The following is a 25,146-nucleotide window of genomic DNA, read 5'->3' as shown; positions in this document are numbered from 1 at the left end:
CGGCGCCGCGCACCCCTTCGCGCGCCAACGCCGCCCAATCAGCGCCCGCCGCCGGGAGGCTCCGACCAATCGGCGGAGGGCAAGGGGGCGGAGACGGGAGCGCGCGCAGCGGTCACGTGGGCGGGCTCCCCGCGGGAGCCGCCATTTTCCGGAGCGCCCCCGGCGCGCTCTTAAAGGGGCCGCGCCCCGCGCTGAGGGCGGCGGGGTTTCGGTTCGGTTCCGGTTCTCGCTCCCGGTCCCCGGTTTGGAAGAACCGGTGGCTGCGGCTCCTCCGGTCACCACAGACGTGGGCAGAGCGTATCGGGGCGGGAGTGGACCGGACCGGTGCGTGTGTGGGCCCAGGCCTCCTTCCAGGGCCGGCCTGACACCATCGGGGATCCTCGGCGTTATTAATTCTCTGTAATCACGAATATTTTCCCTTTTTCTACCGTTCAGTGCCGCGGTGAGTTTTAGAGGTGTAATATTTGCTGGTTCTGCTCGGCTGCTGAGGGTAACCCGAGACCTGACTGTCCACAGCTGAGGCTTGACAGGTTTAAAATCAAATATCAAATCAATATCTGCGCTTATTCCTCAAGGGATACCCCGAGTTCTCAATTGCAGAGTTCTCTTTCCAACACACTTAGATTTTAGCTGAAATTAAAAATTGGAAATCCAATATCTTGTTTCTAAGCCTTGGAGTAAGAAGCAACTCCTGTGTAAAAGTTAAGGGGTATCTGTAAGTTATTTGTGTTGTTTGGGCTCAGCTGTGGATGATTCTTATAATGCACAAAAATATTAAAGGGTGGTGATGATGTCTGGAAATCTGGAGAGGAAAATTAATTAGCCTGGAGTTAATGGGGTTTTTCAGTTTGTTGGATTTACAAACGAACAGGAAAACAGCAATTTGTGAGAATCTGATTTTTCAATATGGGAGTTGATACAGTTCTGTTTGTTTGTTGTATTTTAGAAAAGCAGAAAAGGAACACAGAAACCCCTGGCACTTGGGTGCCAGCTGGATTTGTGCTTTGAGGTTTGGATCTTTAAATGTAATGGTTTTTTAACACAACTTTTTTTTCCTGAAGAAAAACTCTCTGTAAGGTCAAAAAGGGGGTTTTGGGGGCAGTGACATTTCAGGTTTGTGAGCACCCTCAAAAATAATTAATTCGAAAATTAAAATTAACCTAAAGCATAGAAGTTTCATTCACTTTCCAGCTGTTCCCATCAGCTGTATTTTATTATTTGTGAATGATTGGAATGCTCAGTGTACACAAGGAGGAAAAAACCCAATTCCCCCCAGAAAGGGCCAAAGTCCCCAATTCCCATGAGGAATATTTTCCTTTGGCTCTGCTGGCTGAGCAAACATCACTCCAGTGTGGGACTGAACTTCCTCACTTGCCAGTTTGACACAAAGCAGCTGCAATGACACGAATTTAGCCCTGAGAGGAGCCCTCCCTGCTCTCCACAGGTTGAATCGCTCCGTGGAGAATCCAGGAAGGGAGGGAAGAGAATTCTGGCTCTGCCCAGCAGCAGGAAGGGAGGGAGGGATCCAATTCCTATGGAGCCATGGCAGCCGAGGACAGGGACTACAACCTGACCCAGGAGCAGAAGGCTGTGAAAGACAAGTACCCCCCTCTCTGCAAGAAATATGAATGTGAGTATTTTCATTTTTTTAAAAATTAAAATTTTTAATTCAATTTTTTATTTTATTTTTAAATTATTTTATTTAAAAAATATTATTGCGATGCAGGGTGAGTGAAGGAAGGTAACAGGAAATTTAGAAATGAGAAAGCAATTTTCTTCATCGTGCTTTTCTTGTTATGGGCACTGAAAAAAACCAAAATCACGATGGAAATAATTACATTCAGTCTCGCCCTGAAAACTTTTCCTCCTCTTAGCAATTTTTCTACCTCTCATTAGAAGTGTTCTGGGTTTGTGTGTGGTGTTTTTACTCTACTTTAAGATCATTATCTCCTTTCCCCACCCCTGAATGTCTCCTAAGAGGATGTGGGTGGCAGCCCAAGGGCCAGCTCAAGGCAGGGACATTCCCTGCCTGTTTCTGTGCCTGGCTGGAGGGACAGCCTCTGTTATCTCTGATAGAATTTATATTTTTAGGCTGTGTTTAGGTCTTACTTGGATAGAAGTGCAGGAATTGTGACACACCACAACACTTTCCATAACTGCAGGAGGTTTTTATCCCTCTTTTGCACCCAGAGGAATTTGTTTGCTTTAGAGATTGTTGTTGAGAACCCTTTAATAGTGTGTGATCTCTTGAAACAGCACCAGAATAATTCTGCACTTGAAGTGAGCATTTATTTCCCATCCCAACTTAGTTCTGCTGGAAGTTTGCATTTCTTTCATTCCTCTGAATAAATATAAATGAGGTTCATGTAGAACTGGATGCATGGGATGTTAATCATGCTCCATGAGTAAAGTTTGCCTTCTATTTTATTATTTTATACTCCATCCTATGGTTTAAATTCTTCTCTTTGCATAATGGCTGCTTTTGGGTGTGGACAGGTAGATTTCCTCACTGAGCTGGAAATATTTGCAAATTTCACCCTCTGCATGAATAACTTTCAGTCCTGCAGACTTCAGCATAAACTCTTTACTCCTGGTGAAAGTTTCTTTTTATTGCAGTTAACTTGTGGAAGCCTGTTGGGTTACAGCAGCCTACACTGACATAACCACGTTAAACAGGGTTTTTTTGGCAGAAATCATCCAAAATTCCACCTGTGCATGGATTTGTCATATCTACAGATGAATGCAAAAATGTTGTGTTAGAAAATCAGGTCTTTATGTTATTTCTATTTTAATCCTCATGTTATAAATACTTTTGGTGACATCATTCCTTTTCTTTTTGCTTCCCCTCAGATTTGGATCACACAGCAGACGTGCAGTAAGTGTGGGCAGCTGGGATTTCTCAGGGTGACAAATTGATTATTTCTTACCTTGCTTTAAGCCTGGAGTAACAGCCAAGGACACTTTGCAGATGTAACACCTTGAGGAACTCTGAAATTTCACTCACTGGGTGCTTTGGTAGGGTCAATTTTGTTCCTGCTTTTGGGACACCATAGAATTATGTTTGGGTTTCTTTTTTTTAGTCTTACAGTGATGCTTCTGACTAAGCCCCTGTGTTATTTGGAAATGTCTTTTGAAATCTCCTTTTAAACAAAATTTCTTCTGTGTGATTTACTTTCATAGACCCCAATTAGCCACATTAAGAAAAGAACTTTCTTGGTGGCTGCTAAAACATTGATTTTCCATGTTCTCCCAAGAAACTCTTCTGACAAACTTCTAGAAAAACCAGGTGTTTTTTCCTTATTCCATGTTCCTATTTCTCACCTGCATGTGACTTTGGGGCTGTTTCTTTTTGCTGTGATCCAGTATTTTATTGCAGTGAGTGTTCCATGTGGGTTTTGATTCCAGTGAGTGTTCCATGTGTTTTTAGGCTCCATGCCTGGGGGGACACCTTGGAAGAAGCCTTTGAGCAGTGTGCCATGGCCATGTTTGGCTACATGACAGACACAGGCACAGTGGAACCTGTGGACACAGTGGAGGTAGAGGCAGAAGGTGAGGACTGCACTTCTCCTATGGAGAAGGCACCAAAAATCTCAATCTTTGCACATAGCCTTAGTGCAGTTCATTAAAATATAATTAAGCATGGTTATCTGAATCTCCTGAACATCTCAGGTGCTCTTAAAAATGTTTTTTGCTGAGACAATCTCTGCTTCAACCACACAGGGCATGACCTGTTGTCTCTTCTCTTCCACTTCCTGGATGAGTGGCTGTATAAATTCAGTGCTGATGAGTTTTTTATACCCAGGGTGAGTGTTCTGGATTCAGCTTTTTCCATTTGTAGGACAAAGCTGTTCCCTGATAATCCCAGCTCTGAATGAAATGGTGTTTTAAGGGAAAAAGGAACACAAAAAATATAAGGCAAGGCTGGATGGGGCTTGGGGCAAGCTGGGCTGGTGGAAGGTGTTTAAACAGTGGGAAATAACCTTTGTAAGTGGGATTTAGTGGGAATTTCTGCCTGAAGGTACAAGGTGTGACTGACACACTTCTCCCACTCTCTGCAGGAAGTGAAAGTGCTTCACATTGACCGAAGGCAGTTCAAAATAAGATCAATTGGGTGAGCTTAAACCCTTGGCTGACAATGGATTGTGCACTTTGCCTGCTTCCTTTGAGGCTTTAAATGAAATCTCACTGTTCTGTGCTCATCACTGAAACTAATTACACTGATATTTGGTAAATAATACCTAAATCACAACACCTCTCTTGTATTTTTTTTTGTCTTTACAGGTGGGGAGAAGAGTTCTCTTTAGACAAACACCCACAGGTAGGCAGTGGTTCCTCTTTTCCATGTTAGAGAGAGGTGTGGTGTCCTTTAAATCAGACCTCAGTTCTGCAGAGATCAAAATATAAACGTGGCTGAAGTACCCCTGAACTCAAGATCTCACTTCCTGCATGGATTGAATGTGACCCTGAAACTGAGCATGACATTTCCTCAAAACTCAACAATTTAACTCACTTGGCTTCCTTTTTGTGATGGTAGTAACACAGAAAATCAATCTATATTCAGAATTTATGTGTTTGGGTTTCACACTCTTGGTACAGATTTCTGCTTAGTCAGTTTTTGCTTTTTAGTTTTTCTTTTTTTCCTAAAGAATTGTTAGAAGCAAAATCTGATGTCTTGCTCTGTGTCATTTTTAGCAGAGCAAATGCTGATGGTCTGTCAGATGTAAGAGAAGGAATTTGTGATAGGGAGGAGTTCCCTTTTCACTATTTGACCTGGCCATTAGTGTGGCAACTTCCATCAGAACAAATATAGCTACAGCTTTTTGGGAAAAAAAAATGGATAGCATTTGAGGAAAGTGATGAGAACTGGGGGTTCTGAACTGGTAAAAGGGATATGATTTATTTCTAAATTATGGTTTGTGTCTCTTTCTAGGGCACAGAGGTCAAGGCCATAACTTACTCAGCAATGCAGATCTGTGAAGATGAAAAGCCAGAAGTCTTTGTCATCATTGATATTTAAAGCAAGAGCGGTGTGGTTGAGGGGATATTGGTCATCATCTGGCAAAAGCCCCCCAAAACTGTAATCCCTGTGGAAAAAACTGAGGAATTGGCCAGTTAAAATCAGAAATTGAAGGGAGTTATTGCAGGGAATGTCAGGCTGTTTTCACTGAGAGAGAGAATAAGAATTATTTGAGGTTTGGGGGCTGTGGAGGAGAGGTTTCTACAGGTTGGAGGAGTCCCAGGAGGGCTGGCAGCTTTTCAGGCTGATATATTTACTGGGGGCTGTATGAAATGCAGAAATTGGTGGAGCTGATAACTAAAATACTCCCTTTTTGCAGCGTGGCAGGAGATAACGTTCATCTAGATTGATTTCATTTGCATATTTCACGTTCTAATTCTGAGCTGACATCCCTCCTCCATATTACATAAACCCAAAATAGCTGCAGTGGCTCAGCTGTAATGTGGGGAAAAAAAATCTGAATGTTTAAAATTAGACAGCTAAAAAATGATGCCAGTTAAACAAACAAACCACCACATCTTTTAAGCTGCTTTAAAAAGAAGTCATGCCAGCAGGTGGTGCTGAATTGCTGTGAATAAATTGCCACGTGAAATCCTAAAGCGTGTGACTGTGTACCTGAAATCCTTTTATCACCTATGATAACTCTAAAAAGTTGGCAGCTTTGCTGCTGTGCTGGAAGGGAATGGAAAGGGATGGCCCAGGTTCTCCCTGGGTTCACTCCCAGCTGGATCTTGTGAAAAATGAGTCTTTTTAAAAAAGCATGGTTTGGATCAGCCTAATTGTCTTTTAAATAAAAGAACAATACAGACAGTCCTTAAATGTTAAAGGATTATGGACTTGACTGAATCAAAAATAATTATAAGTGTGTTTTTTTTTTTTAATCACAGGATGGTAAATGTGCATTGCCTGCTGTTTTAATTTAATTTAAATGTGAGGAGAATAGGCCTGGCCTGCTCTGTTGCCATAAATGCTCCAAGTGCCTCACTCTGGTGTGTCATCTTGTAAAATCATCTTAAATAGTTCTGGTTTTATTTCCATGCTGTAAAGACTGAGGGATAAAACCTCTCTTATTTTTTAAGCAAGCCTCAACGCCAAAATAAAACTTGGACTGAAACAACTAATGGCTTTGGGAGTGATCTTGACCAGACAATTGAGACACAAATGAATTATACTTGTGCTTTGTTCCCCACTAAGGTGAGCAGACTCTTTTTTTATCAGTAAAGATTGCAACAAGCCAGTTTAATGGTACAAAATAAATGTGATTTTGACAACTTGGGGTTCCTTTCTACTCACGCAGAGCCCCAAGGGCAGCGAGGACGTGGCCGCCATTGCAGCCCCTCAGGGGCTGTGCTGGAACCTCATTGGCTGGCTGAGTCACGTGACAGGGTTCGGCCAATCAGGCGTCAAGTTGAGGCAGCGTTTGTTCTCCATAGAGGGGGCTGAGAGCAGATGGACACGGACCGAGGGTCAGTGGGTGTGTGGAGAGATGGACACGGACCGAGGGTCAGTGGGTGTGTGTGGAGAGATGGACACGGACCGAGGGTCAGTGGGTGTGTGGGGAGATGGACACGGACCGAGGGTCAGTGGGTGTGGGGAGAGATGGACACGGACCGAGGGTCAGTGGGTGTGTGTGGAGAGATGGACGCGGACCGAGGGTCAGTGGGTGCGTGGGGAGAGACGGACGCGGACCGAGGGTCAGTGGGTGTGGGGAGAGACGGACGCGGACCGAGGGTCAGTGGGTGTGGGGAGAGACGGACGCGGACCGAGGGTCAGTGGGTGTGGGGAGAGACGGACACGGACCGAGGGTCAGTGGGTGTGTGGGGAGAGGGACACGGACCGAGGGTCAGTGGGTGTGGGGAGAGATGGACACGGACCGAGGGACTGTGGGTGTGTGGGGAGACGGACACGGACCGAGGGTCAGTGGGTGTGGGGAGGTGGACACGGACCGAGGGTCAGTGGGTGTGGGGAGGCGGACACGGACCGAGGGACTGTGGGTGTGGGGAGAGATGGACACGGACCGAGGGTCAGTGGTGTGTGGGAGAGACGGACACGGACCGAGGGTCAGTGGGTGTGGGGAGATGGACATGACTGAGGGACTGTGGGTGTGGGAAGATGGACACAGATTGAGGGTCAGTGGGTGAGCGACTGAGGGGAACTGGGCAAGGACCTGAGCCAGGGCTATGGGGAGGTAAGTGAGGGGCTGGGGCTATGGGGATATGGACAAGGAACTGAGAGGAGGTGGGTAGAGGAGCTGAGGGCAGCCTTCCTTAAGCCCAGCTCTCTAAAACGTGAGAAAATAAATTTATGTGGTTAAATTTTAACTTTACAGACAAACGCTGGTGTGCCCCAAGATCAGTCTCAGGCTATAGTAACACACTGAAGTGCTCTACTTATTGAAGTGCTGACAGGAGCTTGCTAGGAAAACATTTGGAATTAACTAAGTAAGTGTTACTCATCTATTTTTTTTCCAATATTTATTAAGTACTTGCTATAAAACAGGCCTTAAATTCACCTTGTTCCATTTGCACAGCTATGGCAGTGGCAAGTGTCAGCTCACAGTGTTGCTTTCCCAGGGCTTTACAGGAGGCCACTGAAAGTGGGTGATTAAAAACACCCTTAGGCTGCAAATTCAAGGAATTTCAAGGATAGAGTGGGGAACTACTTGGAAAAGACCTGCATTGGTGGTTACTAAAGGTACAAATCTCAAGGAGAACTGAAAGAGGCTGGAGACTGGGAGAGCATTAGGGAATTATTACAGAAGCTTGCCCTGTTCTCACTTTTGCCAAGTTTAATGGCAGCTGTTGGAGGCAGAACCTGGATGTGCATCAATGTGGCTGTTCTCAGATTCTCTGTGGGGAATTTCTGCTTTCTTGGCAGGAACCTCAGGCTACAGATGCTGCTAAGAGGAAAGGAAACACAGCATCAAATGAGACATGAGACCAAACAGTGGCTCTTTATCAGGAGTACCCACTGGGAATGCCATTCTCTGCTCTCAGGCAGAAGGTTTCTTCTGTGCACTCCTTGAGCTTTTCTTTTTTAATAATTTAATAGTGAGCATTTTTAGTTTCTCTACCAAATGCAGGTTCTCTGATCCAAGTGGCTGGGGAAATAAAAACAACTAAAAAAGCTTAAGAGACTCCAGAACTACAAGAGCTGCTTAACTTCTGAGGGAAATTGTGCTATAAAAAATGGTTTTATGCTGTCAAGCACCCTGAAGTTATATGAGTAGGAGAACCTTTCCAAAGTAGCTCCATGATCTGAAGTCACAAATGTCCCACTGAAATCCAAGGGACTTGGCCTCTTTATTCCTAGAGTAAGATAGATGGGTTTAAGCAAATCTTGCATCAATCCTGGGGGAAAAAAATGGAAGAAAACCCTGACAACTGCACTTCCAGTGATTGCACTTTTATTTCCTTGGAACCACGTTGGTGTATCTTTCTATAAAATTCACAGTACAAAAAAAAGTCAAATCCATACTATCCAAGTGCACTACAGATGTTCTGGTCACCTACTCTACTCTGGCTGTGGGAGTTCCTAAATCATGCTTTTCTCAACTCTAAGAAGCTGTAAAGTTCACTGAGAAAACAAAGGTAAAAAGGTTCTTCAGCAGGAAGTACTCCACTTGTTTCTCTCGCTCCTTTCTTAGGAAATTTCTGATGTGTTATGTACAAATTAATTATATTATCAGCAAAAAAAAAAAAAAAAAAAAAAGTGGTTTAACATTTCTCAGCTGCTCACCTCAGGAAGAGTTTTTCCAAAGCAAATTAGCAATATTTGGTTTTTAAAAATCTGTATCCTACAGAACCTTTGTAGAACTGTAAACTGGTTCACACTTCCACGACGAGCAGGAACTCTGAGCAAGTCTTTGATGAAATATAAAACAATTCTTCTAAATAATTTCCAGATAATAAGTGAGCAGCTGGACTTGAGTGTTCCTTGTGGGTCCCTTTCAACTCAGGCTGTTTTCTGATCCTCAGTACCTTCTGGATGACATTTAGAAACAATTACGCTGTTCCATGTCTGCAAAACCACTTGTTTCAGTCCAAATGTTGCTTTTCAGAACAGAATTTTAACAATACTTCATAAAAGTATTATACCAACATTAGTTGGTGGGACAGCAGTCATTTCACCTTGACCACAACAATAAATCCACCAAGATCTACCTCAGATTTGGCTTCACCTTTTCCTTTACCTCATCCGGAACATCATCACTGTTGTGTCGGACAACCAAATTATAGGGCTCCTCCTCCCCTGTCTCTTCATCTGATTTCTGCTCCTCCTCCAAATCCCATTTGGGCCGTTTGTTTCCCGTGGAGGAGACAGGAGAATGTTCAGCTGCACCGAAATCCTCGGGGATGCTGTCGAAATTGGCCTCTGCCAAGCACTTGTGGCACAGTCTGTAGCGCCGCGTCCCCTGCTGCACCACGCAGCCCGTCAGCTCCGTCACGTGCCGCTTGCACTTCCTGCAGATCAGCTTGCCAGCCTGGTGGATCTGAAAGGATTCCACATTTACACATTCAGCCTTCACCCTTTTCTTTCAGACCATGGAAATTGTCACAGAGAGCAGCACGACTTTCCCAGGCATCGCTCTGGGAAAGGCTGCGAGAAGCTCAGAGAAAAGAATGAGAAACAATTGTTAACTTGCTGCACCTGGTGGTGTGAACATGTGGAATGTGTTAGGGAGATTTGTTTACCATGTGTAAACAAGTGGTAATGATGGTGTTTTAATTAAAGAACCAGTTAGGTCCACCTGGAGCAAACTAGGGTATAAAAGCATGGGTTTCTTAATATGGAATCTGTGTGAATTATTACTCGGTCCTGGCCCATTGTGCTGACAGAAAATGTGCTGAATTATGCTAAAAAATTAAATTTTAAATACAATTTGCCACATTACAGAATAAATAATTAAATAATCATAATGAATAATTAAATAATTCAAGCTGACACGCTGCTTTTCTGGTGTTGAGTTTGTAGATGCCTACACAGCTGCCACCAGCGAATTAATTCACACTTTCACAACGAGCAGAGTCTTTGCTGAACTCTAAACCAAATCTCCTAAAGGCTGCTTGGTTTTCCTACCGTTTGGAAGTGGTTGCGGAGGTGCTCCAGGCGGGTGAACCTCTTCCCGCAGGCCTCGCAGGGGTAGGGCCGCTCCCCGGTGTGACACCGCAGGTGGCGCTTCAGGTCCGCCCGGCGCTTCACCGTGTGCGTGCAGAACGGGCACTTGAAACGCATCCGGGGCAGGTCACCTGGCAGGGACAGGGCACACAGCACAGCTTCCTCACTGCATTCTCGTCAGTTCTCAGCTTAAAATACATGACAGCTCAAATTTTCTACAAACAGGAAAAATCCCCAATATTTGGATGCTTATAATTACATCACGTGGATGCAGAATGGGCACTTGAAATGCATCCAAGGCAGATCACCTGGCAGGGACAGGGCACACAGCACAGCTTTCTTGCTGTACTATCATCAGTTTTCAGCTCAAAATACATGACAGCTCGAGTTTTCTTTAAATAGGAAAAATCCCCAATATCTGGATGCTTATATATTATAATTACATCATGTTTGAAAAGCATCCAGGGCAGGTCACCTAGCAGGGACAGGGCACACAGCACAGCTTTCTCGCTGTACTATCGTCAGTTTTCAGCATAAAGTACATGACAGCTCGAGTTTTCTTTAAATAGGAAAAATCCCCAATATTTGGGCTATTTGGATGCTTATATGAGTATGTATTATATTCTATATAGCATATAATGATACATGGAATACAGGCTTTGGGGGATATGGGAAATAGATTTATAGAAAATTTCCAACGTTTGATAGAAGGTTTACAAAATATGTATTTCTATGTTAACTTTGAGATTAGAAATGTTGATTTAGAAATGTCATGGAGTAAGACAGATATCGCTGAAAGTAACTGAACTAAAAATAAGTTTTAAAAGATGGTTTTATAAATAAGGGGGTTATAGATTTGTTCAATAGATATCTTGTATATCCCCCAGCTTGCATTTTTATTCTTATTTAATATGTTAATTGACCACTTGATAGTGTTTTCCTCCTGACAACATTTTTTAGATAAAAAGGTTATCATAAATATGCAGCTGTTTATACATAGCCATCATATCTGACTCTTCCACCAGCTAATGGTTCATAGCTCTGACATTTATAATCTTTGAGTGATGTATAAAGATGTCTTTAGAATATGCAGTTATGATCTACAGATATATCAATTTCCAAAAGAATGCACATGGGAATAAAGCTGTCAGCTTTGTTCCACCCTCTCAGGCATGTGATGGCAGAAGTTTGGGCTGGTTGGACCCCAAAATGCAACATCCCAGCAATGCCAGGACTTCTCATGTGAAGGACTTGGATTGGGCTGGGGTTAAACATTTCTGTGATTGCCAGATATTGGAGAAACTCAGTCCTTCAGGTCCCAAGGCAATTACAGCCCTTAAGGCTTCATTAAACTCCACTTGGGCTCAAATAATCAGGCATGTTTTGGTTGAAATGTACAGAATACCTGGATCAGTCCCCTTCCAATTCCCGTGCCCTGTTCTGGCTTCACAATCTTAGTGTTAGCACTAAAATTGAGCAGATAAAATCACCTATCATTCCTAGCAGGTTTTCATGCAGCCATACAAATTCCTTCCAAATCACCACCTGAATTCCCCTAAATAAAACCAAACTTTTCCAAGCTGCTTCTGTTGTTTACCTTCATTCCAGCTACTCATGACCCCTAAAATTGTGGGCATTGAGGTGTACAGTTCTTCTGCCTTTAACTCCATGAACTCAGGAGTTCTAGAAAGTTCTTGTTCTAGCTGAGCAACCGACCACCTCTTGGCTCCGGCCTCTGCCCCGGGATGATAACCAAAATCATCCTGCTCCACGTCGTTCTCGGCATCAAACTCGGCCTCCTCTCCGCTGCCCTGGGAGATGTGGGCGGGATCCGAGGCTCCGGCTCGCTCGGCTCTGTCCGATTTGCACCCTCCCAGCTCCCGGCTCTGCGACAGCCCCAGGTGCTTGCGGCGCTTCCTCGTGGAGCTCTGCTTCCTGCCTCTTTTGGACAGCTGGGTCTCTGCCCGCTGCAGGATCACCTGTGAGGACAGGTAGCTGCTGTAACTGCTCCAGGAGTTTTCATTCCCGTTGGGTTTTTCATCCGGGATGGAGTAGGAACGCCGGGGGTTGCTCTTTGCTTTCCTTCTGGAGCGATAAAGAGCCGGGCGGGCAGGGGTGGGTTCAGTGCTCGCACTTTTGGCCGAGAGGCTGAGGTAATGATCCTTTTCCTTTTCATTAATATCCAATGAGGACTTAATGAAGGTCTTGCAGACATTGAGGATATCTGTCATCTGCAGATAGCTGGCAGCTGACATGACTTCGATCACATTCTGACCCGTTAAAGACAATATCCCTGAATACACAAAGTCCAGGATGACCATGAACGTCTCTGGAGAGAAGACCTCAAACGTGGCTATTGTCGGCTGGCTCGTCTCCTTCGAGCTCTGTGAAAGGAGCATTTTGAAGTAGCCGCTGCTGGCAAACAGCACATTGCGATGGGCTTTGAAAACCTTGCCCTCCACCAGGATGTTGCAGTCACAGAACAAGTCCTGCTTCCGCTGCTCGTTCAGCTGCTCCAGGAGGTGAGACTGGTGGGAAGAAATCTCCATTCCAGGCGGGGAGTAAGTGGAAGGTTTGCTATAAAGGAAAAAACATCATCATTATAATCTAAATCAATGATGCTGAATCCTAATTTAAAGAGATGAGCTCTCTATTAAAAAGCGCTATCACACTCCCAGAGTATCTCCAATCTCCCTGCGGCCGCTACTCTGCATAACAAGAGAGAAGAAACTTAACTCCAAAAGAGGTGAAAAGATGTCCCAGCAGGATTACTCCGTATCCCAAAAGAAGGAAAATTATGTCGACCAAGCCATGATGGTTCTCAGACTCTGCAAAAGAACTTGGCCCTGCCGCCCTGGGCAGAGCCGCGGCTGAGGCGGGTGCACGGTGGGCACAGCCTCCGCCCCGGCGCATCGGGACCGCTCGAATAATGCGGCAGCGCCCCGGGGTCGCCGCCCTGCCGGCCCGAGCCCCCCGGCATTGGCCGCGGCCGCCGTCACTCATCCGCCCGCCTGGCCGAATTGACCGCTCGCTCCCCGACAGCCCGGAACGCCCGACGGTGCCGGAGCCGCTCCGCCAGCGCGAAGGCGCCTCCCGGTCCCGTTCCCGCCGCGGGGACCGCAGCGCCCGCCTGTCCCGGCCGGCTGCGCGCTGCCCTCCGCCCGCACAGACCGCCCCGGGCCGGGCGTGCCGCCCGCAACCGCCCGCGGGAACGGAGTCGCCGCTGCGGCTCCGCCAGAGCCCCTCGTGTCCCCGCCCGCTGCCGGGTGCCCGTGATTACCCCGACCGGTCCCGCTCCCGTTCCGTCCCGCCGCTCCCTCTCGCCTCCGCCGGCAGCGCCCCCGCCGCCCCCTCTCGCCGCCGCCCGCCCCGCGCAGCCCCTTTGTGTCCGCGCCCGGGGCTGCAAATGGCGCCCGCCGGAGACGCGGCAGCGCCGGCACCGAGCGGCTCCGGGCGGCCCAGGCGCCTGCGGCCGCTGCGGAGCCCCGCGCCCTCCTCGCCGCCGCCCGCTCGCAGCCGCCGTCAGCCCCGACGCCCGCCCGGTGCTTCCCATCAGCGCAAAGCAGAACGGCCACTCACCGGCGGGGTGCTGCGGGCGGCTGCCGCCGAGCCAGGGGGAGCGGGCGGTGGCTGCGGGATCCCCGGCTCCGCCTCGGGGCTCGCCGTGCCTCCAGGCGACGCGCCGCCGCTCCCGCAGCCCCGAGCCCTGCGAGCCCGAACGGCAGAGAAACAAAAGGTATTTGCTGACGTGGGCGTTGGACAGAGACGCCCGAGGGCTGGGGACACAATTAAAGGGGCAACGCACCGACTGCAGCCGCAGCCCAGCGCCTGCATCGGCCCCAGCGCCCCGCGGCCGCCGCCGCTCGCCGCTTCCCACACCCACATGCTGCTCCGAGCCGCTGCCCCGCTCACACCGGGCTTTGTTGTCGCTACCTTTGTGTGTGTGTGGAGGGAAGGCGCCACCTGAACTGTGAACGGCAAAGATCCGGAGCTCCGCGGTGTAGGATTAATAATATTAACTCGATCTCGCAGCATTTTTATAACGGGATTTTTGTATTCGGACAATGAGGATAATCCCAAAGCAAAGCGCTGCACGTAGGAGTGCGATACACAGATTGTCCTGTTTTCCCTTCGCGGTGCAAAATGGAATCAGGGTGCCTGTTAGAAGACAAGACACTTTCAAATTCGTGCCTGTTAGATGAGATTCTTTCAGTCTTATTCCTGGAGATCATGGGATAATTTTGAGAAGGAAGCTCTGCAGTCATCGGTGCAGTCCATTCCTCAGAACAGGCTGCAAGAACCTGGCAAAGGACAGTTCCCATTTCCACAGCAAGCGTCGGGTGAGATCTTCAGTAGTGTTTAATTTATTCCACCAGCGAAGCCAAGATAGGGAAGGCTCTTTCCAGCCACTCCTCCCAATTTTCCTTACAAAATCTCTTGTTCTGTGTTCTTGCTCCGTTTAAAATTCTTGATGCACCGAATAAGCCTCCTCTTTGCATTTCATGAGTTAAATAGGATGAAAGGTTACACCTCCAATGTAGAAAGGTTTTAAGTTAAACAGTATAGAAAATATTTAACTAAATGATATTATAAGCTTTTCTTAGTAGCTTATCAACTAACCCCAATCACTCAAGAGAGTTGGCACTGATTTGTACCTAATGGAAAAATTCTGCAAGGCAAGGGCTGGAGGATTAGAACATCCTTTTCTTCAAAACTCAATCTTTTGGGCAGAATTGGAGATTTTTTTTCCTACTATTTCATTTTTGCACTTGTTGCCTCCAACCAACAGAAACTAAAATAGAAGAAGGGTAGACATTGGCATGGCTCTGTAATGGGATAACTCTGACAGTGACCAGGTGCTTCAGGGAAGAAATGTAAATTCCATCATTTTATATCCAACAGAGTCTTTTGTGGGTTTTTTTCCCTTATCATTGAAAACTTGAGATGCATCCCAAAATCTTGGAGGATGGAACAATCTGCAGAGCCAGGAGTGAGGCAAGGATACCTGTAGCAGTCAGAGTCAGCCCTCTGAGAGATTTGTGGGCTTTCAGGTTTTTCAAAGCCACCCTAAATCAATATTTTGGGTTTTTTTTCTTATGTCAGTTCTTTAGAACTTGAATAGAATCAAAATTACAAAAGGTTGGAAAGGGAGATTCATTCTGAAGTCAGTCTTTGGGATTTTTTTTTTATGTGGGGCTCCCCAGCTGTTTAAGCTTTAAGATAAGGAGAAGTGACATTTTTTTGGATAGCAAATATGGATGTTTAGGTAATTTAATGGCAGAAAAAAAAAAAAAAAAGGGAAATTATGTGAAAGAACTAATCAAGCATCACACAAGTCATTGGTTTTTTTGGGGCAGAGAGAATTCTGTAAGAAACACCTGAAAAGGAGGAGAGGGAATTTTTAAATTCAGCATTTCAGCCTTTGAAAGGATGGGAAGATATTGTCAGAAAATAAGGATAATTAAAAGAGACATTGATCAGAGGATGATGAACTTTGTCTTCACTCTCGACTGGTTTTGTGAATACAGAGTAAACACAAACCAAGCAAAAATAATCACAGAATTCTTGGAAAAGACCCCCTAAGATCAAATCCAGCACTAAACCCTGTTCCTAAGAGAGACACAGATGAAAGAAATACAAGGAAATCAATAAATTCAGTGGGAACATCCCTGTGTGGTCTTCACTTTCCTCCTTGCAAGGAAAAGTTCCTTGTGCTGATGAGGGGCAAGTGATCCTCACAGAAACATGAAGAAGACAATCAGAGGCAATGGAAGGAGACAAAAAGAAAAATACTTTCATTTAGAGGAAAAAAAAACCAAAGAAAATACGTGAGTGTAAAATGAAGGACGTGGAAAACAGAAGGCACTTAACATTTATCTTGTCTTGCAATACAAAAAGAAGGAAACAATGACCAAAATTAAGACAACAAATGTAAAAATGGTAACTTTTAAAAACCAGAAAAACATCGTTGACCTGTGGGAATCACAGCCTTGAGCTAAACCTCCAAGCTTAATAGGATACTTTAAAAATGACTACAGATATCTAGTTATACTAATGGGAATAACAACATATAAATCCAGGAAAAAAAGCCCTTATTTGCCCAGCAAATTAACAATTAATCTGTGTTTAAAAAGTAAAAGTCTTCCTGTGGATAGATTGTTCCATGTGCCCATTTAGAGCCACTTCTGAAGCATCTGCTCCTCACTATTGTTAGATTTATGATCTCTAATTAAATGGAGTATTGATCCAAAAATCCCTTTGCTTCTAAAAACACCCCCACTATTAAGAAACACTTAATAGGCTGACCTTTGCAGTTGGCAGTTAAGATTTCAGGCCTGGAGAGAACACTTTTATTTCCCCCTCCCCTTCATCCATCCCCAGACAAACCCAGCCCAATTCCAGCCACGTTTTCACCCTGGGACAGCAGGCACTGATACCTGGGATTTGTTGTCAAACTGTTTAATGGAAAGGGAAAGGGAAACATCTATGAAATTGGAGCAAAGTCCCTCCATATTCTTTGAAATATTTCTTGTTCTCTGTGTTTGATTTAGTCCAGGTTGCTCAGGAATATTTCTAAGCCATTTAATAACAGGCATTTTAGGAGTTTAAAAGCTCCAAGAAATTAAATGTCTGTTTTCATATCAAGTCCATTTTTGGGCTGCTGACCAAGTGTCCCATAAAAACGAGTGTAAGTCTTGTTTAAGATGTTTTCATCTGGGTCATCACAAAGATTTTAAAGTCACCCCCTCCCCAAACCTAAGCAAATAAATTATAATGTTTGTAGGAACAATAAAACACCATTTCTTGTGTCCTTGGGATGCTTCCCATGCAGAGGAGGGTGATAAATGCTTACACTGAATTTAGCATGAAATTCTCAAGTTGTTGGTCACCTGCAGCCTGGAATGAAAAGTCTGCACTCTCTGGTCATGATGATACAAGAAAGTTATACAGTTTTTACACAACTAAAAATAAAATAGAGACTTTTTAGCTGTCCCTGGGAAGGGTTATATGGTATATATACATATACATATATATTTATATATATGTATGTGGGATTGTTGTGTAAGAAACCCCAGGGTTCAGCCAAACATGCTTACAAAGCTGTAAAAAAGAAAAAAAATAGATATAATTTTCTAAGTCTACAGCCATTGAGTTCCATGATCCCAAGAACTGGAATAACACTCAGGTGTGTCCAAGGAATGCAGGACCCCAGGAGCATCTCCTGCTCCTCTCCTGTTGAGAAAAACTCACCAAGCAGCAAAACCAAGCTTCTTTTGTTAGAGAAGTAAAATTTCTTCATCATTACTCATCTCTGCAGCCTAATTGTGGGTGAAATGACACAAATGTGATGTCTAGAACTTCCAGTACATTTTGGTTTTAGTGGTACAAACTGGAAAAGGTGCACGGAATTCAGGATGCTGAGCTGGAGGGGACCCACAAGGATCACCCAAATCCAAGTGCTGGCCCTGCACCCCAACAATCCCACCATGTCTGGGCACTTTTGAGAGGCTCCCAAATATAAAAAAAGAGTATTTTAATGGTGCTTATTAGAACAGCCCAGTCTGAGATCCTAATTTTGAGACTAAAACATCTACTGGTATCAATTAATGATCCAAATTTTTAATTAGTTTGTCTCTGATGTGTTAAGCATTTATGTGCTTATTTGAAAAAAAAAAGTCTTGAACATATGATCTACTAAAGATTCATCTCAACCTAATAAATTTTACAAAAATCCTTTTCCAGACAAAAGTGCCAAAACATTTTAAATGTTCTTTCTTAATTAGCTGCTGTTTTCCTTATCATAACATGATGATTTAATGAAATTTCATGGAAGATTCTCTTCACTTCTGAACACTCAAAGAGAGGTTGTCTGGTGTGGAGGGTTTTATACTTTGTTTATAGCCCAGTGATATAAACCCCACCTCTCTACAAGTGTAAAAAATTGAAAATTTACAATAATCTGTGACTTTTAAAAGGTATTTAGACCTCCTTGCAAGAGGCTTTGAGACGTGCCCCGTTGCCTGCTATAAAAATTACCCATGTAATACTGCAATTTCCTTGTTCATCCCTAATTTCAGGATGGATTCTTTTGAACCAAACACCACACGAGGGTTCTGCTACCGAACCAGCATGGCCTCAATGACATGCCCATAAATACATGCAAGTCTGGACCTGTTCAACCACGTGTCTCTGTAGGATCAGCTGGCAGAGGGCATTTGCTCACAGTACATCCTCCCTCTTCCATAGAATTCCCAATCCTTCTCTTCCAACTACCTAATATTCGGTTTCACTTCCTTCTCCTCCGCTTCATCCTCGCTGTCGTCCACTTGCTGGATGACCAAATCGCTGGAGCCATCCTCCACAATCTCCACGTCAGACCTGTTGTCCTCCCCGTAGTGCCACCTGGAATCCTTGTCCCCGTCCTGGGGGAACTCCAGGGGCGCCTCAGCCTCCAAGTCAATGCGGATGCTGTCGATGCCAGCCTCGGCCAGGCACTCGTTGCACAGTCTGTAGCGCCGGGTGCCCTCCTGCACCACCTGGCCCGTCAGCTCCGTCACGTGCCGCTTGCACTTCCTGCAGATGGGCTTGCACGCCTGGTGGATCTGGGCAAAGCAGAAGGGATGGAGTTGTTAAACATCTTAAACATCCACAAATGGGGTTTTTGGGACTGTCGCGGTGATTTTTTAAGATATTTTTAAGTGAACTTTCTCACACACTTTCTGTAAATAACTGATTGTTTTGCATTCTTTTATGGAGGAGAGAAATCTGATGGACTGTTGGTTTATCCAGTGTCATCGGAGAGGTGGCACTGTCACCCTCCAACCCACTGTCACTTTTGGAAAACTACAAATGTTGGAGTCAGGAAATAAACTGCCCTTTTTTTCCTTCACCTTGAGAGCAGCGGGGTGCGCTCGTGTTCTTTCGTGTCCCATGGTGACAGATGACTGCTGTAGGAAAGGCATTTTGTGCTGCTCTTGTGAGCCAGCAAAGGCTTCCTGAAGATAAGGAAAGCCCTGTATCTCTCTCGAGGAAGACACCAAGGCTACCCCCGTGATGTCACTGACATGTTCTATGAAAAATCCTTTCCTTAGGATTTTCCTTCCTGAGAAGCTGAGAGGCCTCAGGAACAAAGTGCAAACAAAGATTCTCTGCTGCTGTGGGATGCACCAGGTGGATCTGGGATTGGTCTCTGTGGTTGTTTCTAATTAATGGCCAATCCCAGCCCAGCTGCCCAGACTGTCTGGGTCACAGACAAACCTTTGTCATTCATTCCTTTTCTATTCTTAGCTTCCTTCTGCTGAAATCCTTCTTCTATTCTTTTAGTCTAGTTTTAATATAATAAATATCATAAAATAATAAATCAGCCTTCTGAACATGGAGTCAAGGTTCTCATCTCTTCCCTCCTCCTGGGACCCCTGTGAACATCGTCACACCATGACAACGTGATGGAAGAGAGAAAGTTAAAAGATATGACGTGGCTCCTTGTTCACCTATTGAGAACTTTGTTTCTTTCTTATGACCAATGGGCAGTGAATGTGTCTGTTAAGTAAATGTAAATATCTTGAAAAACTATGAAGGCAACATGTTGCTGTAATAAATCTCTCTTGTTCACCCTTCTGATGTGTGTCTGACTCTGTGCCGTGCCGTGCTCTACAGCGACAGACTCTCACCATCCTGTTTCCTGAAAAATCCCTTCACCAGGATTTCTTCTCCTGGGAAGCTGAGAAGCCTCAGAGAGGAATGAAAACAATAATTATCTGATCTGCTTCTCCTGTGTTTTGCTGCTTTGGAATGTGGTTTAGACGTTGTTTACTAACTTGTTTGATTGTCAGACTCTGAGGAGAGAATCACGAGTTTTTCATTACTATTTTGTTAAGCCTCCTGTCTGTATCCTTTCTCTATTCTTTACTATAGTATTCTTTAATATAATATAGTAACATAAAATCAAAAATTAGCCTTCTGAGAGCATGGAGTCAGATTCATCATTTCCTCCCAACGACGGGGGACTCAGAAAATACCACACACAGCATTGCCTCAATTTGAGAGACATCAAACACTGAACTGCACTGGGTAATTGCCCACTGGAGCTCTCACAGGCTGCAGAGAGCAGAACCTCTGCAAGCCATCAATTAGCCAACAAATTCCTCCCCTTTCCTGCAAATTATCCTTCAATTCAACTGCAACCAAACCAAATTAATTTTCTATTCCCCTCTTCTTTACAGGAGTCATTAGATCAACCAGATACATTCACACTGTGTTTAATTAGCCAGATTTACACGTTAAATAAATCATGCAGTTACTAAAAATACTCACAGTTCGAAAATGGCTGCTGAGGTGATCCAGCCTGCTGAATCTCTTCCCACACGCCTCACAGGGGTAGGGCCTCTCTCCCGTGTGACAGCGAAGGTGACGCTTCAGGTCAGCTTTTCTCTTCACCACGTGGCTGCAGAAGGGACACTTGAACCTCATCCTGGCCAGGTCATCTGTCAGAAAATAACAGCATTCAAAAAAAATCAAAATCGTGTCACGTAATGCTCTAGGAAAAGGTGTTTTATGAGAAGAATGGCACATCACTTTTGTTAAAATAATATTCAGGGGTGGTTTGGAGCACAAAGGTTTTGTGTTTGCCTGTAGATTACACAGGAGTGCAACAAAGGAGGAGTGGACCATTGGCTGTATCAACACAGACCTGGTAAAGCCAGCCTGGACAGGGCTTGGAGCAACCTGGGACAGTGGGAGGTGTCCCTGCCCATGGCAGGGAGTGCAGCAAAATGGGCTTTAAAGTCCATTCCAACCCAAACCACTCTGTGATTTCATGAAAATGAGCTTAAAAATATCCCAGCTTATATTTATTTTTAAATTTAATACCCCAGGTACTTCAAGAACTCAAAATTATTTCAAGATAATGAGTTAAACTTTCCAAACATACATTTCTGGACAACACAGCTGTCTTTTTGGCATTTGTGCTTTACTATTGAGCAAGACCTATTTCCTCAGAGCCAGGAGAGAGGATTCTCAGGTGTCTCCACCCCACTCACCTTCAGCCCAGTTCCCCATCACTCCCAGGATGGAGGGCATGCTCCCGTACTGCTCCTCAGCTTTGGAGGACTTGGATTTACTGGAGGAGCGGGGTGACTCGTGCTCCTGCTGGGACACAGCCAAGCCCCTGGGCATCACCTCAGCCCCCTGGCTGAACTGGTAGCCCACGTGAGAGCTCTGTTCCACCTCGGGGTCGATGTGAACTTGCTCCTCGGGCGGTGCGGCGTGGCCGGCGGGCTCGGCAGCCCTGTCCTCCAGCTTGCTGGATTTATAGTGGGGGATGTCCGAGGGCTGCTGCAGCCCCAGGTGCCGGGATTTCTTGATGGAATCCTGCCTCTGCTCGTGTTTGGACAGCTGCTGCTGCTGGGCATTTCTTTGAGAGCTGGGGTAATAGTTGAAATTGCTCCAAGCGTTGCCACCCATCATACAAGTCCCGGGGTCTGGGCTGGAGTGGGAATGTGGGGGGCTGCTCTCTGCCCTCCACCCTCCACTGTAGGCACAGGATCGCTCCACGCCGTTGGAACTCACATCTTTGTCTGACAGGCTGAAGTAGCGATCCTTCTCCTTCTCACTGATGTCCAGCGAGGACTTGATGAAGGTTTTACACACGCTGATCACATCGGTCATCTGCAGGTAGCTGGCAGCTGACATGACTTCGATCACATTCTGACCAGTGAGGGACAGTTTGCCTGAATACACAAAATCTAGGATAACTGTGAAGGTGTCAGGAGAAAAGGCCTGGAAAGTGGCTGTGGTGGACTGGCTCGTCTCCTTCGAGCTCTGTGAAAGGAGCATTTTGAAGTAGCCGCTGCTGGCAAACAGCACATTGCGATGGGCTTTGAAGACCTTGCCCTCCACCAGGATGTTGCAGTCACAGAACAAGTCCTGCCTGCGCTGCTCATTTAGTTGCTGCAAGAGGTGAAACTGGTGAGAAGAAATCTCCATCCCAGAAAAGGTGAAATGAAACGTTGCTCTAAAAAAAATGAAGAAAATTATTAATAATAAATCTTGACTTCAGTGCTATGTAACTCAGCCAAACATGTCAGACCCAATTTTAGGGCTATCATTACAAATAATAGCATTTCTTTAAATCTACAAATACATTTAAACCACGATACACTCAACCACGGATTCATTTTCCAACAGAACAAGAGGGATGACAAAGCCAAGACCGCGTTATTTGGCACAGACGGGTGTGCTCCAGCCGGGAGCATCCCCATGCCCAGGATGCGGGGCTGGACCCGTGCCGCCCGCTGGAGCTGCGCAGCCTTCAGGCAGCTCCGGGAAGACGAGAAGCCAACAGCAGCTGCGGCTGCGACCGCGGCCGTGCCTCGAACCGGCGATTGTGCCTCGAACCGGCGATTCCGCCTCGCCCGGCTCCCGCCGCCCGGGGAGCTCCGGGAGCGAGGCTCGGCGGCAGCGCCCCGGCCCCCCCGGCATTGGCCGCGCCCGCCGTCACTCACCCGCCCGCCCGGTCCCCGGCAGCCCGGGACGCCCGACGGCGCCGGAGCCGCTCCGCCAGCGCGGAGGCGCCTCCCGGTCCCGGTCTCGGTCCCGTTCCCGCCGCGGGGACCGCAGCGCCCGCCTGTCCCGGCCGGCTGCGCGCTGCCCTCCGCCCGCACGGACCGCCCCGGGCCGGGCGCGCCGCCCGCAGCCGCCCGCGGGAACGGCGCCGCGGCTCCGCCAGAACCCCCCGTGTCCCCGCCCGGTGCCCGGTGCCCAGCGCCCGGTGCCGCTCCCGCCCCGCCGCCCGCGGCCCCCTCCGCCTGCAGCGCCCCCGCTGCCGCCGCCCGCCCCGCGCAGCCCCTTTGTGTCCGCGCCCGGGGCTGCAAATGGCGCCCGCCGGGGACGCGGCAGCGCCGGCACCGAGCGGCCCCGGGCGGCCCCGGGCGGCTCCAGGCGGCTCCGGGCGGCACCGATCGGCCCGAGGCGCCCGTGGCCGCTGCGGAGCCCCGCGCCCTCCTCGCAACCGGGCTGGCTGCGGGGCCCGTTCCGCCCCAAACCCAGCGCCCTGCCCGGCCTACCGGCGTGCGGAAGCCGCCACTCACCGGCGGGGTGCTGCGGGCGGCTGCCGCCGAGCCAGGGGGAGCGGGCGGTGGCTGCGGGATCCCCGGCTCCGCCTCGGGGCTCGCCGTGCCTCCAGGCGACGCGCCGCCGCTCCCGCAGCCCCGAGCCCTGCGAGCCCGAACGGCAGAGAAACAAAAGGTATTTGCTGACGTGGGCGTTGGACAGAGACGCCCGAGGGCTGGGGACACAATTAAAGGGGCAACGCACCGACTGCAGCCGCAGCCCAGCGCCTGCCTCGGCCCCAGCGCCCCGCGGCCGCCGCCGCTCGCCGCTTCCCACACCCACATGCTGCCCGGGAGGGGATGGGATGCCCTAGATGCCTCCTTTTCACACCTTTATCTATAGCAGGGGCCTCGATGACCCAAATCCTTCTCCTTTCTCTTGCAGCATTCTCCAAAGGAGATGTGACATCTTCTTTTCTCTGTTGGTAGCTGTTATCTTCTGAAGAAAGCATGGCTGAAAGCGAAACCTGAACCTCTCACCTTCTCTCCCTCGAAGTTTAGTATCTTTCTCCTTCCTCTTCTTACCACCAGGGTCTTTCTTGTGATTTTGACGCCCCAGTTATTTTTCATAAATATTTATTTTCCCATGGAAACCATTCTTCCTTAACCGAGCCCTTTGTGGCATTTTTGGCCTTCCCTTCTCTAACTTCAGACATTCCACCTTGAAACAATTTATCTTTCTTTCCCAGTGTAGCAAAAGTGACTGAAGACATTATCCAAAGACTTTCCTTTGATCATTAAAATCATTGTCCCACTAATTCATACTCATTTATTCATCTCCAATTTATATCCATTCATATTTTATATATATATGTATATGTATATATAATATTTTTTTCCAGCTTAATTCCCCATTTTTTATAATTTTTCCTAGTTTTGTAGATTCTCCTTTCAAACCCAGGCCATGATCTTAAAATCTTCATGAGACCCATTCTGCTTCTGTGAGATTCTAAATTAGACATTTTTGAATATAAAACAACTGGAATTCACCCCAGCTTCTCACAGCTCTCACCACTGAGAAATAAAGAACACAATCAACTAAACAGATTGTTTAATATATAAACCAGAACATTTATTTGTAGTAGCAGATTTTAATACCATTTAAATTCATTCCTTTAAAGTTTATTTTTGCCTGTCAAGCCAAGGAAGTAGCAGCTCTTTTTATTTAATATGGAATCACAGAATCCCAGGATGGTTTGGGCTGGAAGGGACCTTAAAGACCATGGGCAGGGACACCTTGTTGCTCAACATTCTACATATTTTTTTCCACATTTCTGCCCAAATGATTTCATCAGCTGAAAGCTTCCCTTGGAAAAGAATTATCTGGAGGTATTTGTTCTGTTTGACTTGCCTGGGTGGTGCTTTCACTCCTGTCAGTGGGGCTTTGTATCAATGTCAACAGGAGCTCCAGGGTTCTCCTTCTGCCAGGAACAGGCAGGAGAATTTAAAAAATATGGGGGGAAATTTCAGTGTTATCTGGAGTAGCTTAATTAGAATTTTTAAAGGTGCCACAAGTGCTTTCCTCAGAGCACCTCCTGCTCACTGCTGTGCTGAGGATCCAGGAGCAGCCACAGAACAAACTTTGGTTTTCTCATCCCTGGGGCTGATTCCATCCTGTTGTGCACATCCCAAACAATCCCAGACATCTGAGAGGTTTTTTTTTTCAGGTTGTGTTTCTAAATTTTACAGCTAATTTCAGCTGTGAAAGTTCCACTTGAGATGCACTTTGGAGGGTTTATGCAGAGGGAATGTGCTTGGCAGCTGTGTGAAGGAGGTGAAGGAGCTGCTCCTCACAGCCAGAGTGCAAAGTCTGCTCTCCAGAGAATAATCACACTAAAAAATTTACATTTTTCTTCCTCACAGAAAAATTAACATACATTTCTCCTTGGGTTTGGTGACTAA

At 46.6% G+C, this 25,146-nt stretch overlaps 3 protein-coding genes and 1 long non-coding RNA gene across 8 annotated transcripts; 2 read left to right on the top strand and 2 right to left on the bottom strand.

Annotated features, from left to right (window-relative positions):
* The first annotated feature begins 106 nt into the window (after nucleotides 1-106).
* ZBTB8OS (zinc finger and BTB domain containing 8 opposite strand) lies at nucleotides 107-6,138 on the top strand. The gene is made up of 8 exons (XM_018923614.3): nucleotides 107-442; nucleotides 1,445-1,630; nucleotides 2,851-2,875; nucleotides 3,428-3,549; nucleotides 3,721-3,803; nucleotides 4,059-4,111; nucleotides 4,282-4,318; nucleotides 4,931-6,138. The coding sequence occupies exons 2-8, from the start codon at nucleotides 1,543-1,545 to the stop codon at nucleotides 5,015-5,017; spliced, it is 495 nt and encodes a 164-aa protein (XP_018779159.1). The 5' UTR covers nucleotides 107-442; nucleotides 1,445-1,542; the 3' UTR covers nucleotides 5,018-6,138.
* Nucleotides 6,139-6,803: 665 nt separating this feature from the next.
* On the top strand, nucleotides 6,804-8,272 carry LOC127060398 (uncharacterized). Of its 3 annotated transcripts, none has more exons than XR_007779390.1 (3): nucleotides 6,804-6,822; nucleotides 7,347-7,458; nucleotides 7,895-8,272. It is a non-coding gene; the product is annotated as an uncharacterized LOC127060398 (long non-coding RNA). The 3 variants fall into 3 exon arrangements; XR_007779389.1 differs by lacking the exon at nucleotides 6,804-6,822 and adding an exon at nucleotides 6,915-6,933; XR_007779388.1 differs by lacking the exon at nucleotides 6,804-6,822 and adding an exon at nucleotides 7,059-7,077.
* A 134-nt stretch (nucleotides 8,273-8,406) lies between these two features.
* LOC103823485 (zinc finger and BTB domain-containing protein 8A-like) lies at nucleotides 8,407-23,307 on the bottom strand. Of its 3 annotated transcripts, none has more exons than XM_050983260.1 (4): nucleotides 23,224-23,307; nucleotides 11,733-12,712; nucleotides 10,097-10,266; nucleotides 8,407-9,509 (listed from the first exon to the last, which is right to left on the bottom strand). In XM_050983260.1, exons 2-4 carry the CDS (start codon nucleotides 12,682-12,684, stop codon nucleotides 9,177-9,179), a joined length of 1,455 nt encoding a protein of 484 aa, XP_050839217.1. In that variant the 5' UTR covers nucleotides 12,685-12,712; nucleotides 23,224-23,307; the 3' UTR covers nucleotides 8,407-9,176. The 3 variants fall into 3 exon arrangements, with proteins under 3 accessions (XP_050839217.1, XP_050839218.1, XP_050839219.1); XM_050983261.1 differs by lacking the exon at nucleotides 23,224-23,307 and adding an exon at nucleotides 13,715-13,807; XM_050983262.1 differs by lacking the exon at nucleotides 23,224-23,307 and adding an exon at nucleotides 13,416-13,462.
* ZBTB8A (zinc finger and BTB domain containing 8A) lies at nucleotides 15,906-23,325 on the bottom strand. Its single transcript, XM_018923612.3, has 4 exons — nucleotides 23,224-23,325; nucleotides 21,175-22,148; nucleotides 20,450-20,619; nucleotides 15,906-18,738 (listed from the first exon to the last, which is right to left on the bottom strand). The coding sequence occupies exons 2-4, from the start codon at nucleotides 22,118-22,120 to the stop codon at nucleotides 18,406-18,408; spliced, it is 1,449 nt and encodes a 482-aa protein (XP_018779157.1). The 5' UTR covers nucleotides 22,121-22,148; nucleotides 23,224-23,325; the 3' UTR covers nucleotides 15,906-18,405.
* Between the last annotated feature and the right edge of the window lie 1,821 nt (nucleotides 23,326-25,146).

The sequence above is a fragment of the Serinus canaria genome, chromosome 23 (assembly GCF_022539315.1).
Source record: "Serinus canaria isolate serCan28SL12 chromosome 23, serCan2020, whole genome shotgun sequence".
NCBI lineage: Eukaryota > Metazoa > Chordata > Aves > Passeriformes > Fringillidae > Serinus > Serinus canaria.
The sequence above is the reverse complement of the archived record's forward strand: the minus strand, read 5'-3'. Positions and strand labels throughout refer to the sequence as shown.